Below are 18489 nucleotides of genomic sequence, written 5' to 3'. Positions count from 1 at the left end.
ATGTGCAGATGAGTATGAGTAAACACGTACCATTGGGTTGATGTGCGGGATTACTCACTTGAAGTATTGTTGATATTTACACACACGTCAACTACGATTGTTTACAGCCACACAAACACAGAAACACTGACACATATACACGACACTTACAGTTATGACAGTCCGATAGACGTGCGGTTCCAGATGAAATGAAATGGATTCAGTTTAAAACAAATGTTTGACACAAAAATGGACACTTTAATCACTTTTTAAAATGGACACTCACTTCTCGATCTCGATAAGACAACAGCAAGTCAGATGTCAGGGAAATTTGTTATGAACTTCCGTCGCAAGATGAACTCTTTTCTTTCCCGTTTTCCCGGAGACCTGGACCTGAATCAAAAGGATTGAAATGGAAGTGGCTTTGTTTTGTGCCGTTCGATCCGGATCGTGTCAAGATGTCTATATCGGGAGCATCGGGAACCTCTTTCTGCACCGCTCCGCAAGCTACACTAACGCGGAACCGAAGGCGGATGTTCGTGTTTTTATGCCCTTTGTGCTAATACTCTGGGTTCTGTTTTGAAGTCTTGGCATGGCATTGCACGCAGCATCCCTCCTCTCTCTTTCTGTCTCTCTGTCTCTCTCCTTCTAGCTCATCAATCCTTTTGCGATTTTTCATTTGCTGACTGAAAGGATTACCGGGAGGCGCTTTCCGGGAGGTTTGCAAAACGGGCAAGTCATTCCAGGAATGGAAATTCCTGCCATTCAAATGAGTGTTCTATTGATCGATCGGTGTAAGGTGCGCGCCGGTGCACCCTTATCCGGGCCTTATCGCCCTTCACACCTACACACACCCCCACACATCCCTTTCTCCCCTTTGTTCAATGCACGCGCAAACTCAGACGTTCGTTCCTCCCTTTTGCGCCCATCTGTCAAGTGCGCTCTTGATGTTCGACGCATCGACACCCATCGACCAAAAGGGGAGAGGTCGTCTGTATGATGGGTTGGGGTTGAAGAGGCTTCACATGTTTGTAATTAATTCCAGGCGTGGCACCGTGCCGAGTGGTGCCTGCTTCCTGCTCGGCTCTCGAGGCTGTGAGAATGATGATTGATGCTGAATGGATGCATTCGGATGCATTCGATGAGAGGTTAAAAATGGGCCAAGGGAACATGAAATCACAAAAATCATGATGGAGAAAAAAGAAGAAGAAGAAGAAGAAGAAGAAGGAAATACGAGCGGAAAAACAACAAAAACACAATCCGTGGAAAAGCAGCGGCACTGGAACTGGGTCGTCGTTGCCTCGTAATGTTGCTGCTGCTGCTGCTGCTGCTGCTCGAATGTCAACGATGCAAACCGATAAACATCAGCCCGTGGCCGAGCTTCGGTCTGGTGCTTTTCGTCCTCCTCCTTCTACTCCTTTTCATCTTCTTCCTCTCCCAAACGCGGACATCCGGGAGTGAAAATCGGGAACGGTGAAGTGAAAAATGATCGAATGATCGGTCCTCACCGCCCCGGATGGAAGTGTGGAAATGGTTCGGAACACGTACCATGGCACGGGGCTTATATCGACCACCGGTTGTGAAGGGTGGAGGTGGCCGTGGTCAAGGGGGGGGGAGGTTCGTGGCAGCAATTATATGATTGGTGGGGCGTAAAATTCGTGAGTGGCTGAGGTGAGTGTATTTTATGGTGAAGCGAAGCGAAGCGAGAGGTTGTAAAGAGCAAACGCCGAATGTTGCTCCAACTCTTTCCAAGTTCGATTTCAATTTCCCACGCTTTCCCAGCACACACACACACACACACGCACAGCACGTGCCGGTTACGCCGGGCTTAATCCGGGATATTCAATCGGGATATCGATCGAAGAGTCTGCGAGTGGAAAAAAAAAACCGACGAAAACGACCACGACAAAAGGGACAGCAACAGACAAAAGTCGAGTCGATTTACATGCACTATCATCATTGCGCGTTGCTTACTTTCCAGCGAGGTCCCCACCTCTTCTTTTTTCCCACCGATTTTCCCGCATGCCGGTAAATGATGTTTCCATCTGTTTCCATCTGTGTAGGTGTCCGCAATCGCACAAACGATCGAATCGAAGCGGATTCGAACCGGGCACGTGAACCGGTTCATATGGCCCTGGCCGAATTTAATCACCGAAGTTTCACCATCCCCGCAGCCTACCAGACCCATCGGATGGCAAATGGAATATATGTTTTCCGAATGCTCGATTACAAATCGAACGATTTGTTTGGCCAAGGCTTTACACGTTACAGACACACACACACACATACACAGAGAAACAGAACGAGTCATTTGTAGTAGCTTCGATTATTGTACGTTTGCAGCGAGTGAGCGAAATAGAGAGAGAGAGAGAGAGAGTTAAATTAATGGAAAATGAAAAGCATCCCCGCCCTCCTCGTTCGATAGGCTGTTCGCTACGGGGCCGGCCATTGGAAATTGGTGAAATGCTTCATGGAACAACCCGAACCCGGTGCTCGTGTTGGTTCGGTACGAAATGGTTCGAATCGATGGCATCCATTTGCTTTGTAATCGATGCTAATTGAAGCTTTAATTTGAGAATGTTTCTACGTATTTGACCGTTTTTGGGCGAGTCCGCGCGAGACCAATGTTATCGCATTTGTCGATCAAACAGAAATGATATTAAGTTTTTGGGGAAGGTCTGTTTCGGGGTGGAATGTTGTTAAAACCGTTTAGGGACATCTTGGAAAACGAAGCTTTTAACCTTCAATTTCGTCAACAGTCGTGAACCATTTCGTGGTACCGTCTAGCTGCCTTTTGTCCTTTGTTATTACCGCGTAGAGTCTAGTGAAGCGCCTGAATGGCTGCAACGGAAATCGTGACGGAACTCCGAAGGCAGAAATGAGCTTCCTGTCTTCAACTGACTTAATCGATCGTTCAAGGGGGGAGGGCGGAAAATCCCGGAAAGCAATTAAAATTAAGCGTTTCTAATAAACGGCCGCGACTGGCGTTCCAATGGTAGGTCCAACATAACAGAGTGCAGCGAATGTTGGATGCATTTTTCGGATAACCGGATTGTTGTATATTGTTGAATAATGTTATGGTTGCATCTTAGTTCACTTTGGGTTGCTAGCCTGGGTAATATGTAAAGCAGAGGAATCCAAAGTGAACTAAGATCAGTTTAAATAAACCAATACCGTACACGGATCGTGCTCATTTTGGTCAGAACTGGTCGCCGCCGACTTGTTTGGTGAAATGTGACACAAACCGACCTTTACCGCGGTTACAACTCAATCAATCATCTCAATGATCATGATGGTCCCACCGGCAAAGGGACGCCCCCCTTCGTTGAAAGTGACACTTTCGAACATACGATGGTACAGGGAGGTGTCAACTGACCCCGGACCCGGATACAGAACCATTTCAGTGTCATCCGGTTGAGTTGATGTCGACGCTGGCATCCGACAAAACCTTTCTAGCCGGTGTTCGCAAGCGCAAACTTTAATCAATATCCCCGCCAACAATCGAGTAACTGTCAATTGCCGGTCAGATCCCTCGTCACGCTCGCCTGGCCAGCACCCGGACCCACCCTTCCTGTGGGAGGACCAGTTTCTCCGTCGGTATCGCCTTGGTGGCGAAATCGTAAAATACTTCTCCCATCTCCTTGGCCAGCAGTCGGTCAGTAAATTTGGTTTCGGTCAACCCTTGTCAAGGAAGTTTTCCATACGGGTATATCCTCAAGTGTCCCGTTTGTTGGTTTCTGTCCCTGGTGAATGTTGCTGTTGTTGTTGTTGCAGCTGCATGCTTCGTGTTGTATATACCAGACCGGACCGTTTGGTGGTGATGCCATCAACTCGATTGCAGAATGTCCTTAATTTATCCTTTAAAGGAGTACACTCCAGCAACGGTTGCATTGCATTGAGTGCTGTGTGCGTGTGCATGCGATTCGAAATTCGATTCCAATTGAAATAGGGAACGCCACCAGAACGGGGATTAGAATGATTGAAAGCTGATGATGAGGTTCCTTGGCGTTCACTCGCGCTAGCAATTACAACTAGCAACTAGCTCCAGCTGCCGGCTTTGATCGCATTAGATCGAGTGCAAAAAGCACCTTAAGCGGCTTAACCGGTTCCGGAACCGGTTCCGGGTGCTACACTTCGCCTGGTGGTCACCTTCGGGCACAATCGATTAAACGAACGGACGCGTCCTACCAAGGACGCTTATCATGTATCGTGGCCCTTCAAGTTCTGCCCGGTCGGCAGGCCATGCTCGAGCTCGAGAGGATAAAGTGGCACCATTCGACGCATTGATTAGATGGCTGCAGGGTAGGGCCCGAGCTGCATCGCCGTGAGAGATTGCACGGAAGATGCTGCTCTCTCTCTCTATCGCAGGGCGCAGAACTGGCCATCCAATTACCGTCAATTAAACGCGAGATAAGATAACGAACACCACTCAAGCTGCTGGCAGCAGTCTGCCAGACAGGACTGTGGACTGAGCGTCCGTGCAACGTGTTTGACGTTCGCTGGCGGAACGGATCGCTATCACCGTAGTCGTAGAGTACAGCGTACAGAAGCGATTCCGGGCGATCGATTATTTAAAATCGTTCCGTCCCGTCGATCCGGAGAGCGCACATCATCAAGACGCGCCTTGGATGTGATACATGACGGCTTATATCCGACCGTACGATATGCCGGACGGCGCGGTCCACCACCACCACCACCACCGGACAGGTGAACTTCAAATCGAGTTATGCTAATTGATGTTGCGAACGGTCAGGCGACGGTCAGGAGCTCACCGTTCGATCGATGCGCCCTTGATGCGTCAGCCCGGTTCAGTCCAGTCCAGTCCAGTGACCGGTGCCGGTCGGTGCCAAGCCTAATGGTCGATGATTAAAATGTGTAAAGGTGTGTGTGTGTGTGCGTGTGTGTTGCCGGTGACGCACGGCCAGTCACGGTGGCAATCGGTAGGTAGCAGTAGCCCTAATGATTATTAGTATCGCAGGACGAGAACCTTGATTCGGTTAGTGTTCGGTAGTTCGGTTACCAAGGAACGCCGACGACGACTACGACGACGACGCTGACGACGCACTAATGAGTTTCATTTACGACGAACATTATTAGATACTTGTTGCACTTGTTGCCGCCGCCGCTTTCGGCCGCAGCCATTTGGAAGGCATTTGAGGACGGACGCACGTCGTGTACTTACCGGTGCCGCGAGACTTTTGACGTTCCTCCTCCTCCAGGGCGGCCAGCACGGCCGATTTGGCCAGGCTCGGTGGCTTCGTCGTTGATGGATCATCAAAGTCGATTCTGTGTCAACGAGAGGGAGATAGAAGAAGAAGAAGAAGGAAAGACGTGTTAGAGCTTAGGATGCCATGACATGCCAGCATGAATCGGTTTCGATTTTCGAGCAAAGTTTTGAACAAAACATTCGAAATCCTTAGCTCATCTTATTTATAGTGAGATGAAATAGTTTTCCCGAGCAAAGTGGTGGCCACAGTGACCGATCTGACCGTTGCAGAGAACATTGGAAATTCCGACGCTCCCCAGGACCATCGGAGTTGCCTCTAAGCGGTACAATTCTAATTTAAATGGATAATTCTATGCTTTCGGTGGGAGTGCAGCTGTGTGACAGAAAGAGGGAGAGAGCAGAAGATAGAAGAACCTTCATCGTCTCACTCGGTCGGAATTATGGTACAGAGTGAGGAAGCGATGGCGCAGGGTAGTGGTGTTGCTTCTGGAATGGAATGTGTTGCGGTTGTAGGAGCTGTAGAACCGTAATCTCTCTCTTTCTCTCTCTCTCTCTCTCTCTCTCTCTCTCTCTCTCTCTCTCTCTGTCTCTCTCTCTCTCTCGCTCGCTCTCTTATTCGACACGATATCTCGAGTACAAATAAATCAAATTCCACAATGTTTCAACTGCACTGCAGAAAGGGATAAAGGACGGACCGGCGGTGTGGGGACATTCCTGAGGACACTGGCCAGTCCAAGGCCGAAGGTTACCCGTCCCCCTCGACCTGTGTCCAGTGTTGCGGCGATTGCGTGTGTAAGAGTGATGTGATGTGATGCAAATCCCGTAGTCCCGAGGATTGTCTGTCCCCACCTCACCGGAACACTCTGCCTTGGAGCCGAGCGAATTGTGTTTCTATCTTCTCGGATCGGACCATCGCTCTCTGCCGCCTGTCGACCGACATGTTGTCCGACTGTCAGCGAACAGTGAGGTTTTGTGGGGCAAGGAGCCCGGTGGTGGAGTAGCGCGCATCTAATTTGAACAGAAATTGCTAAATCCACAACCGACGCCAACCAAACGAACCAACGCCAACGAACCAACAACTTATCATCCATGTTGTGAAGTTCGGACGCAGTTGTGTGAGCTAATCTACAGATTACAGGCCGGTGTGTACTAGTGTCCGTCTGACAATCGTTTGACACGGGGTTCCGGAGTTGGGTGTTGCTCTGGCCGTAGCGAGTGTTTTCTTCTTTTACGCCAAAAACGAGCGTCCCCCCTTTGTGCCGTTCGATGGCATCCCGGATATGGAATGAGCATTTCTAATTCCACTGAATCTGGATGTATGGTATGGTGTGTGATGCGAATGAAGTTAGTTAAGAGGATGCTTGTTTTGTGATGTTCCTAGCATGCGAAGAGACATTCTAAACACACTCTCTCCAGGATTCTAATTTGAATGTTTCTCTCGTCTTAATTGTTCCATTTCTTTGAATTGCGTCTAGGAGTTTGGATCATTTTGCTATTGTGTGGCAGGAGGTTGTGGTCTTGTATTGCTGTCAACAGATCTATGATTTTGATAGCTTTCGAAGAAGCAATTTGTCTACCTAGAGACCTAAACTAACAAGATCTTGTTATTTAGAATTTGGATGATTGGTTTGATTGGCTTGATAAACTCTGTGTCTTCAATATTTTGCACATTCGTTATCCATCTTATTGCTTCTTAATTCTGCATAAAGGATTGCACTTTGCGAGTAAGAAGTAACATTTAAGTAGTCTGCTGAACATGCCGTCTTGGTTTTATCGAAGACACTCTTCGTTATAGTGCTAGCAACAAAAACTCGATCAAACATAACAGGATGTCAAAGGATCGCAATATGTCATATTGCAATATATCTTTGCTGGCCCATTTTTGCATAAAGTTTAACAACAGTTTTTTGCTTACTAACAAAAACGCAATATTTCATCAGTTATTACGTTTACCATTTAAATTATATTTCTATTATATCTGCATTAAAATATGGACATGGGCCAAAACTGTGTAAAAAAACACTTTTGTTACCCTTTTTTTTCAAATGCTCTGTACATAGTCGATGAAGAATGTTGACAAATCGATCAAATGTTTTCACGTACGTTTTACCACCGATTGATGTTTAAGTTATTGTCGTCCACACGAGTATTAAAGAGTTATTCATCAAGAGAATTGGACAAATTACTGACTAAGAGCTTGCATTTGCTTCGAAACTTACTTCTGTGTCCAAAAAGTAAGGTGACACGGTGTCCAAATTGCCTGCGTAAATGGATATCTTAAATTTTGTATTTTTTATAGGTTGTCAGCACTGTTATTGACAAGCATGGCAAGTTTCACGTCAAAATATTCACTAGTGTTTGAGATACTTATTTTTTTGTGAACTGCTAAAAGTGGATTCTTCGTTTTTCTCCATGTCGCAAATGTTGAAGCAAAGAATTTGCATTAATAATATTTTTTCTGCTGCGAATATACAAATGTGAATGGTACAGAATGCCTTTAATGACGATACCACGTCAAAAAAGAAATATTTACAGTTGGTGGAAAGACTTCCAGGAGGGTCGGGAACGTTTTGAAGAGGAAGATTGCTCTAGACGACCACCAACGATAATCGATGACGCTCACGTCCAAAAAATCAAAGATTTGGTGTTGGAAAACCGTCGATTAACATCAGGAGACTTTGCTGATGATATTGGCATATCAAACATATCCGTTAATTACATTTGGAAGGATGTTTTTCATCTCAAGTGCGTCAGCGCTCGATCACGATAATGCTCTATCTCACACTTCGTTGGTTTTCTGTGACTTTTTTGCCAATATTTTCACTCATATCGTTCCAATAAAACCGTATGCGCCTGATTTGGTTACATTTGGCTTCTGGCTATTAGACAAGCCCTAAATTTCCGTGGACACCGTTTTGACACGATAGAGCAGATTCAAGCCGCTGCGAAAAAGGTACCGAAGGCTATTCCTAAAGTCATTTTTTTCACGAGTTTCTAAAACTGGAAAATTCGTCGGCATAAGTGCATTGTGTCTGGGAGAGATTACTTTGATGGGAAAAAAACGATTTGGAAGAAAAATTAAGGAACTTTCAAAATACATTCAATGTCACCTTATTTTTTGTACACAGTAGTATGTTCTGCAATACATTCTGAAGCAAACAACAACGAGCACTACTATGTGGTGTTATGAGGTCTGTTAGAACGTTAAGATACGGTTTTAGAAATTTTTGTGTTTGATCCATCACTGTTCAAGGTCTTAATGTTAGCGTGTCAAACTAACTTCAAAAGTTTTTTTCGCGTTACTTTCCGAGATAAGAAACATACACTGCAGATAGAAAATGCTGTCAAAACTATGAACATCTGTCACAAAAGAGAGCTGATAGTCACTAGTTGACCGTACGTCGAGAGTCCAAATGAATTCTTCATTCCATTTGAACTCCATTCCATTGATCATGATTATACCAAACATTCGTGAACAACTCGACATAATAGACAGCCCGACTTCCAGAGTGGCCAACAGGCAGTGGAATCAGCGTCGCATTAAATTTGGCCAGATTCGATTTAACCGATGCACGACCGTGCGTGTCGAACACAGGCCCCTAGTGTATGCTAGCACGCCACCCACTAACTTCCGACGGGTTCCGTGTGTAATGAAGCACGAAGTGGCACAGTCGGGTGGTACCACCCGATGGCACATGCTACACTGGGCTTGCTGGCTGGCTGCTCACCCGGGGTTAACGATATGTTTTGGCAAAAGTTTTATTCATATGAAAACTCTCCTGCCGAAAGCGAAATGAAGAGCTGAAGCTGGAGCAGTAGCAGCAGCAGCTTACCTGACCTCATCTCCTCGGCATACAACGGGTACTATAACGGCGAGCCACAAGACGACCTCGACGGTGTCGGTGCCGAGAATGGCGAAAATATTTGCTTATCTAATTTGGCAAAGGCAAAGGAAAAGTTTGCTCGTTTTCCACTTGGTCGGCAAACTCTCTCTCTTTCGTGCCCGCTTTCCGTCGTCGTCCGGGTTTGAAGTGCTCATCACCTGGCTTTCTCCTGGCCTGGCCTGGTCTGGTCTGGTCTGGTCTGGTTCGGGGCTGGCCTAGGACGACCGTCTTCAGGTTCTACTTTCGACGATGGTGTGGTGTGATGATTGAAAGATCTGACTGTATAGGACGTTCCGCACATGGGGCACATAGCGTCGTGCCGGTGTGAATGCGTGGATGTTGGAAAAGATTTTTCTCTTTCCCTCCAAACATTATACCTGCAGCACACGCACACAGACACACACACAGAGCCACAGTGGCCTTCGTGGTAGCATCGAAAAGTTATTGGCGAGCAGCAGCAGCAGACGGCGTTTTCTTCGAATTCCCGGTCTCTCCAAATGTGTGTGTGTGTGTGTGTGTGTGTGTGTGTGTAGAGTACAGGAGCATATGCAAACATGCCGGTGTGCCACCAACCTCCTCCCCATGTGCACGGAGAGGAAAGTGATATATACGTCTTCTTCTGCTCCCTGTTGCTGGCGTTGGCGTCGGCTTTGGCACCGAAGGGAGGGACCATCGCCTCCGAGGCTCGATATCGATACGTGCGCCACGGCGATAGTGGTGAAAGGGTAGCTATTTGTTTGCTTTACAGTGCCTCAACTCAAACCCACCCTTTTGCCCTGGCATCTTGCTCACAAACACAAACCTGGCCGCGTGAAGAATAATTCAAAAAGTTTTCTCTCCCAAAAACCCAACCCAACCCAACCCAACGTAACCCAGCCCTAAAGGGGGTCCCAAAGTTGGACGCCGAAGAGAAGAGACCTTGGATATAAGAGACCGAAAGACCGTCGTTGGCGAGAGTTGTGCGGAGAAGTTTTGCTGAGCAGCGCAGCGGCAGGGAGCATCTTTTTGGCACGTCGTTTGGTCGCCCTCATGCTCATGCCAGTCTATAAATCATTGATACGATAAATCTTTATCAGACACTTGTCGGATTAGTTTACAAACATGACAATTTCTTCTTTGCCTATCCCGCTGCTACTCCTCACCGGCTGGCTGGCTGGTAAGGCTCCCGGCAGAAGCTGCTTCGGAATAGTTAGGGAAGGAAGGAAGGAACTTCGGAGCATTATTCCGATCCAGATGGTTTTGAGTTGCAGAAGTTTTCGGGGCACCCGAGACCGGGGCGTGGGTTTTAATTCATTTTAAGGGCCACACTGATTAGAACTATTCTGGTATTCGTACAAGCGGCGTGGGGTTTCATATCGAGCCCGTACCAGATCGACGATAGTAAGGTCCGCATCGTGACACGAGGCAAGGTCTATTAAGGGGGAGGCTTCGGTATTTTATTTTATTTCTTTGCATTTACACTTTAAATATTTTTTTATGAGTGCTTATCCTTTCAAGAGTATTTCGTAAAATTTTGGAATCATTCGAAGCAAAATTGACAAAGATATTGATTTTTGAACAACTGTCTTTCACACTGGGCTCAATGCATCTCTCAACTTTGAATCGCGGTTCCCAAAACCTGCCCATCATAGCATGAAAACTACTGGACCGATCGATTTGAAATTTCGAACACATAATCTGTATTCTAATTGCCAGGTAGCCCCGTCGAGTTTTTGTTAAAATAGCTGATACTTTTTTTTTGATATTTTTTTTAATTATGTAAAGCTCATTATTTGAGGCAAAATCGAAAAAAGCATCACTTTTTTAACTTCAAAAATCGACCAAAAATCGAAAAATGGGACATTTAACAAAAACTCAACGGGGCTACCTGGATAAACTTATAATCTAACAAAAGAATATTCATTTGAATATTTCTGATGACCCGGCACGTGGCTACGATGGGTATCGCAAAAAGTACAGTTTTGCATACTTGTCTCTCAAGATTGGATGCCATGAACGTAGTTTAGATCAAAACTTCCCCAAAATAGAACTAAATATTCTTGAAAAGTTGTAGTTTGAGATGAAATTCACTAGAAAAATATAGTTGAAAGGTTTCTGCACAATAAATCGTCAAAAATAAGCCTTTGTTTGACCCGAAATAACAAAGAGGGCAAATAACCGGAAATAAGGGAAGGCAATCCATTCGAGGATCGGTCATCGGTCGGTCCATCATCTTTGAGGCAACCGAGCAAATATCAAGGCGTACACAGTTCCATGTTCAAGTGACATTTTGAGAGCGATTAGAGATTTTAAACCGATTGTTACATTAGACACACTTGCAAAGCGTAAACACGAAAAGAGTAACAGCCACTTTAGTCTTTACAGAACCCGTCGTCGACAATCTCGTCACAAGCACCATTTGCATATCGCCAACTGGCAGCAGAGAATTCGTTGGAAGAATGCCCAAAATGGTCCCCTAATTTGCTCCGCAAACGATTCCACTGAAAGCCACCATTGCTCAACAGCTGGGATAGAAGATAAGCAAAACCGATTACGGATTACATGCCCGAGTCGGTACGGATGAAGATATAAATCCATCAAGATAAACATTTAGATATTCCAGGCGCTCGCAGGATCCCGGCTGCAGAGAAGAGCTTGCCCGCTTGCCTGAAGGCAACGTCGTCGGCGACCAGGACGACGACGACGGCGGCCTTTCATCAGTAGCGAGAGCACCGGGTGAATGGGTGCATGCTACTGTTCCGGATCTTCCACTCGAAAATGGTACGGAACCGACCACGTCCAATCCAGTGCTTCGAATGAGGTGCTTGCCATGTACAAGAGGCAAGGCGCAACAACAATTTAATCACTTGAGGGAGGCAAACAGAGAGAAAGAGAGAGAGAAAGAGAGAGTGAGAACCATAGCAGTGGCCATGCTGGGTCTGGGCCACCAACAACCCCTGGATGGTGTGTCTATAGGCAATAAATCATACCAGGACTTACTTCCGAAGGTCGTTCCCGTTCGTTCGTTCGTTCGTTCGTTCGTTCGTTCGCCTGCTACCGTATGCACCGAAATTTGTCCACCAAATTGTGGGGACTAGACGACAAAAAGGGGGTAAGGGAGACAGTGAATAGAGGGTGCTCTGCGTGGGCCCTGGCAGCAGTATCCTCATCCTGATGCACTGATGCTTATACTCGGTATCTCGGATCTTCCCAATTACTTCTTGGCTGGTAGCACACACCGGGCACTACCACCCGTGGACCTAAAAGTAAGTCAAATCACCTTTTGCTGGACCTAGGTGGTGGCCAGTTAGCTAGCCAGCTGGGCAGCCAGTTGAAGCCAACAAAACAGCTTCTCGGTCTCGGTCGGTAACCGGATGGAAAGTGCAGTCCGTTGTAAGTGCCAACCATATTTCGGGTGACGCTGTGACTAAATAATGGTTTCAACCGCCCGGAGGGAGGATGAAGTGTTAGGAAGGAGAGAGACGAGTTGACTTTTCTATGCAGCCAAACGCTTAAGTCGGGGACGGGGTACACTCAAAACGAATCATGACACTCCGGTGTTGCTCTTTTGTTATTTAGGGGATGGCGCATCGGGAGCCATAGCAGGGAAGGTGCCATACCAACGGGGAGGGTTGAGACGCATTCATGCTGGCCAACTGTTGACCGAAATTCGGAAAGCTGCACAGCGAGCTACTCTACACTTTGTCAGGAAATAGTTAAATTTCTGTTGAATAGTTTCCTCCAAAAACGACCAAAACCCATGACGTATCGAGGGCTGATGGCTGAGTTCTGTAATGGTATTGAGCAAAGCTAGCATTAGCAATCTACTCCGTAGTTCTTGTCTCGCTACAGACGAACAGGTGTGCGTGTTCATAAGGTTGCAAAAATCCTGCAGAGAAGTCGCAGATCGGTTCTCAGTTCATTCGATGGACCAAACATCGGTTACTTCGACCGTCACACACACACACACACACACACACCGAGAAGCTGGTGCCCGGTTGTCAAAGGAACTTCTGTCACCCCATGGGTTGGACCATTTATTCCGAACAAAACCCAGATTTCATCACCGGACCGGCCAGACCGGAGCAAGAGATCTTTGGACGAGATTTGGTGTGCGAGGGATTCTCGATACCGGTCACTACCGACCACCGGTGTCCCTGGTGGTACATTTCAACGCACCACCACCACCACTGGCAACCCACATCGTCACGGTTGGACTGTTTTATGAGAGCCAGAACTCCGGAACCGCACAAGTCTGCGTCTGCGTCTGCGATATCTATCTTCACAGATCAACGGCAACGATGTAGCTGGCGGTCGATGAAGTGAAACTCAGCAACCCAGCAACGATTCCCCCGTCCCGTGTACCGGTACCGGTGCGAGTCAATCAATCTAAATATCAACCTCAAATAATGATAACCCGTAGGAGCGTAGGGGCGAACCGATCCGGATCTCAAAAGGCTGTCCTCCTGTGACAGAAGAGCATGTGAACAGCTTTCACAATTTCACAATGCCGAATGCCATCCGCTGGGCAGCATACCGTACGGTTCCGGGCCGCATACCGGGCCACATGTCAGTGGAAACATCTGTAACTCGCTCTTTCGCTCTCTCTCTCTGTCGTCCTCTGTCTATCTAACACTTGGCCAGTTCGTTTCTTACGTCCATAATCTGACGGGCGGCGAGGCCGTGCGAGGAACCATAAATTCCGTTTTAATAGCTCGTAAAAGAACAATACGCCGAGAAATGTCGGGTTCGGCTTCGTGGTTCTGGTGGTGCTGGTGGTGCTTGCTGGTGAGTTCGTAATTTGTTTTTCGACGATTAACTCCGGTTGATTTCCCGAAGGTACCGGTAGCCCGCATCGTACGATACGATACGAAAATGGATTCTGGCCTGGACCCAGACCCGTACTGCACCGTACCGTACCGTACTGTTTGGTCGTCTGCACGTCCGTTTGATGCTTGAGCTTCATCGTTGAGGAGGAACTGGAGCAGCAGCAGGAGCAGCTGAACTGCTGGACCAAGTGACACGTGGCTTTGGACGCTGACAGCGATTCATCTTCATAATCGTAATAAAGCAATTTTCTTCGCATACCTTTCGTCGGAAACAATCGCTGGAAAGGGGTCCCCGCCACCCCTATTGCATACTTTCTACTTTGGCTTTTTGGTGTTTTTTTTTTTGCGATGTTTCTCAGATCAATCTTCGAGCCTTCTAATCCTTGATCGAGAAATCCTGCGGTCACTGTAACGAACGGTGGGCCCGGATTTAAGCTGCACTAATCTCATGATGCTGCTGCTGATGCCGGTCCTGCACCCTCGTACCTGTGACCCGTGACGGATACTTGTTTTGAGGTTGAGGTTGGGACTTTTTCTGGACGCAAAAGGTGTTCCGTGGTGTGACTTCTCCTGAGGTTGCGGAGGGTCTGGTGCGTCATCGTGACTCCGTGGTTGTTCCTGGTGCTGCGGCTGGACGAACAAATTGCTGTCATAAATTACAATTCATAATCCAATTTGCTTAAAACCACTCGTCCTTCCTTCTCTCCTCTCGGCCATCGCATCGGTCATTTGGGATCGCCCACAGCAGACAATGACAATGATGGGTTCGCATACAGGCGATGAGGTACATAATAAACCTTGAACCAGGAATCAACCCACGACCGAACGGTTTCCTCAGATTTCGGATTCCGACAATCCTTTGTGGTGTTGGTGGTGGCTATTTTAACGGCTCGCCGTTGGGATACACGTTGACGTAGGGCTCGTGCTGTTTTTGTGCGCGCTGGTAATGGGGGGAAGGGTTTGACATATGGTTGGTGATGAAGATTAACTTCGAAACAGAGCCTTCGAGCCCTTGCTACACACCCTTTGTTGTTCACATTCAGGATGATGAATGCTAATGAACGAATTTATTAATTATTATGTGTCGCGGCCTTTGCGGATGCCATCTTTATACGACGGTAGCCACAGGCGACGGTGAGACTTGCAAATCACGTTCGGAAAGGCGTTTACGCGCCAGAAAGCACACGCATTTGGCCAGTTCGTTGTAGAGTATTTCGTTGCAATTACTATCACAACATCAGAAGTTCTTGTTGTAATGATTATAATAAATCAATTACGCTAACAAGCGCTCAGCGCGCTTTGATTGCGTCGAAATGGAAACGGAATCCGTAATGATGTCCATCCCCGGCTCCCGGACCGTTATGCTGCTACCATGGACAACAACGGACGGTCACTGCCGGGCTGCCGATGAATGTGGCTCGAATCACACGCCGGTCGACATGGACGGTTCGCTCGGTTCCCGGTTCCGGCTCGTTTGCATTGGATGTTTGTTTTATATCGGCACCACTCCGGGTGCGATCCACGTTTCATGTTTCGTAATGCCATTTCGAGTCGTAGGAGGAGGTAGAGTGAAGCGACTGCTGTCGACAGTTCGGTAAATTAAAATTCTCTCCGATTTCCGGTGCCATTTACTTTTCTGTTCGATCTGTATTTATGTTCTTGCTGCCGTTGGTGTGTGCTGTCCATGGCATCGAAGTGCAAGCGGAGCAGGAGACTGTGTTCTGTGATATACTGTGCCAATGATGCGTGCGACTTATTTATGAGCGCGCCAGCGAATACGTTCGTCGTCTGCGACGTCGTCGATCGCTGAAGCACTGTCCCCGGCCCCGGCGAGGTAATTGTTCACTGATAGTGAAATAATGATTTCATGGAAATGATAATGGTGACGTTTGACTATTTGCGATCATCTGCGCCATTGCAATTGATTAAATGGTCTCCGAGAATCGCCGCGAAATTGGAACGCAGAATCCTGCGTAAAGCGTGAGTAGCTAGCGCTAGGTATTGTGTATTATTATTGCACAGTAACATTGTATCCTTTGTAACATGAGTAGCAACTCAAATAATACTGATAATTCTGTTTGATGTTTTTTCCATCGAAATATGGTTGTGTTTTGTTCAGTTTTGTTACACAAATCTGATAATAAATTGATTATTCGAATGATGATAACTTGCAGACCATAATCCTTTGTAATCGATATATTCATTATCCTTTGTAATAGATATAGATATATAACACACAACTGAAGGTGCTTGTTTCAAAATATAACAGATTGCGTGACCATTGCGGGTCGTCGGATCGGAAAAAAGATCGAACTGCTTCTGGTTGTGGTTGGCGCTGTTTAAAATTGGTGCTGACGTACAGTGGTTATCTGCCGCCGAAACATAATTCGATTACACGGTTCAAAGCATAGAATCGAAACGCCACTCCAAACCCGGCCGGCCAGTAATCCCATTACAGGATATTCAAGACTTTCAACAGCGACTTCCGGTCCGGCCCGAAGGCGCAGAGCACCTGACGTCAATTTTCTGCGCCAATATCCGCTCTTCATCGACCTCGGGCGGGTACATCGTCACAGTTTGGGGCTAATTAATGACAGGCGACCGTGCCTTCAGCGTCCTTCCCCCCCAGAGGAGGGCATATTCTGCGGAAAGTTCGCACACTTTCCCGGGTTGAAGGCAGATTGAGGCATATGCCATTGTTCCAGGCCCGGGTGGTATCTGAATTCAATAACGGAAAAGTTGGAAGTCTGCTGCGGAGACGGGGCGCCCCACCACCGTGTCATAATTACATCGCATCTGCTCCGAGTTTTGTGTGATGCTGTACCGCAGGATATCAGACCGTACGGTGCTGATAGGCTTGAAAGGGACACTAATTTGATTATGCCGTTCACAGACACCCGAATTCGAATAGGGGGACCGTTACACTACAGGAAAGGAGTGTTGTTCCTTGGTGGGGACCGACCGACTAAGGCGCAGTAACTACAGCGCTAATAGTAGAACAATGCAATGTTGAAGTAACGAAGACTTCCACCAAACCTAAGGGATACTGGTGCACTTGTCAATAGCACAACGTTCCTTCCTTCCTATGGAGCCTTTGGAAGGGTCTTTTGGGGAAAGTTGCACGTTACGTTCTACATCACGTAAAGGTAGAGGCTCGAGACGTACCTTCTTGGGCTTCGATACTGAGACACACGATACTGCTGATAGGCCATCATTGTCACTGATACTGCCGCGAACGCGCGAACTTACGAGGTTATACACTCAAACCGCACCGTTAGCACACCGTTGCTGTCAACGAGACAGTAACTTTGGCTGCAATTGAGACAACGTACAAGAGCACAACGTATTGGACACTTGGATGCCGATTTCGACGCCGCACTAAACTCTCGCGCACCACACCGCGTGGTCGGGAAGAGGTCGATTAATGAATTCGATAGCCGGTTTTCAAGGAGTACTTCCAGTAGCACACAAGCAAAACACCCGGCGGGCGGGCGTACCTTCCGAATCGCCGAATCGTACTGGTTGGGTCGGCCACTAATAAACGCTAATCGCTAATTGTAACACAAGAAATGGAAGAAATGGCCGCTACGGTTCGGTAACAGATTCGTCCAGCACTTGGGAGCGCCGCGGTGAAGATTCTGCTTGGTGTGTCCGGATCGTTGGATCGTTTCGCGTAAAGTGGACTCATCGATCGCGGTCCCGGCTGCCCGAGCTGCTCGAGGCATCATGTTCTTTTCGGATTTTCCTCCTCTCGCTGTTCCCTCTCCTCTTCACTCACCGTCAGCAACTATAGGTATGGCCTTCCCTCCCTCGTTGCAGGCAGAGCGCAGCCAGGTTGGACTGAGTAAAACTAGTCATTACCGCCTGCCGTAGGGTTCGAGTAAGGCATTAAAAAAAAACCAACAAAATAACTACATCTCACTCACCAGCAGAGGTAGAGCAGCGAAAAAATAAAGGAAGAATTTCAAGAAGAGCAAAGAGGCACATAAGAGGCCGCACACCCGCAACAACAATTAGACGAAGGTGTGTGTTGATGAGAACATTTCTTTAAAAATACTCGACAACGACAGAGTGCATTGGCCAGTCGCGCGGCGCGATGAGTGTATCGTATTTTCATTTCTTATTTACTCTCGCCAAGACGATTCGAGGAGGCCGTGCGGTGCTGACGTCAAGTGTTTCTGCGTCGAGACAGCTGATTTCAAGAGCAGAGCATCGCTGATGATGATGATGATGATACACCATCGGGGCCGGCTGTCAATCTTTCGCGTTTCGCGTTTTGCGCGTCTCGCGAAGACGCCTGAAACCGGCTGCTCTCGAGCGACACGCGAATCGTTCGTCGGCACTTTTTCACGGCCATTTTCCACACGGCAGTGAGAGGGGCATTGCCTGAAAGAACATCGCTCGAAGTTCTAGAAGCGGTTTGGTTTGAACACCGGGGAAAACATTGCTGAGTAATGTACGGGACCACCACTCGTCCTCACCATCACCACCATTACTGCGCGGAAATCGTGATGGCGAGTGTATTTTTAAATTCCGCCAAGACACAATTTCATTCCCTCCAACACCACCAGCGCACCGGTTGCGGTTCCCT

At 47.5% G+C, this 18489-nt stretch overlaps 1 protein-coding gene across 7 annotated transcripts in view; it reads right to left on the bottom strand.

Annotated features, from left to right (window-relative positions):
• Positions 1-18489, bottom strand: part of LOC125953286 (uncharacterized) — a 118749-nt gene that overhangs the window by 78066 nt on the left and 22194 nt on the right. For 6 of the 7 annotated variants that reach the window (XR_007468950.1, XM_049682748.1, XM_049682746.1 and 3 more), the window contains exon 4: positions 5162-5265. Coding sequence is in view for 6 of the 7 variants with exons in the window: in XM_049682748.1 (XP_049538705.1) it covers positions 5162-5265 (104 nt within the window). In the remaining variant the exon portion in view is untranslated. Of the gene's footprint in view, positions 1-5161; positions 5266-17063; positions 17638-18489 lie in introns of those variants that run through there. The other variant, XM_049682750.1, reaches the window with a different exon arrangement.

The sequence above is a fragment of the Anopheles darlingi genome, chromosome 3, assembly GCF_943734745.1.
Source record: "Anopheles darlingi chromosome 3, idAnoDarlMG_H_01, whole genome shotgun sequence".
NCBI lineage: Eukaryota > Metazoa > Arthropoda > Insecta > Diptera > Culicidae > Anopheles > Anopheles darlingi.
Note: the sequence above shows the minus strand (reverse complement) of the source record. Positions and strands in the feature narration are given on the sequence as shown.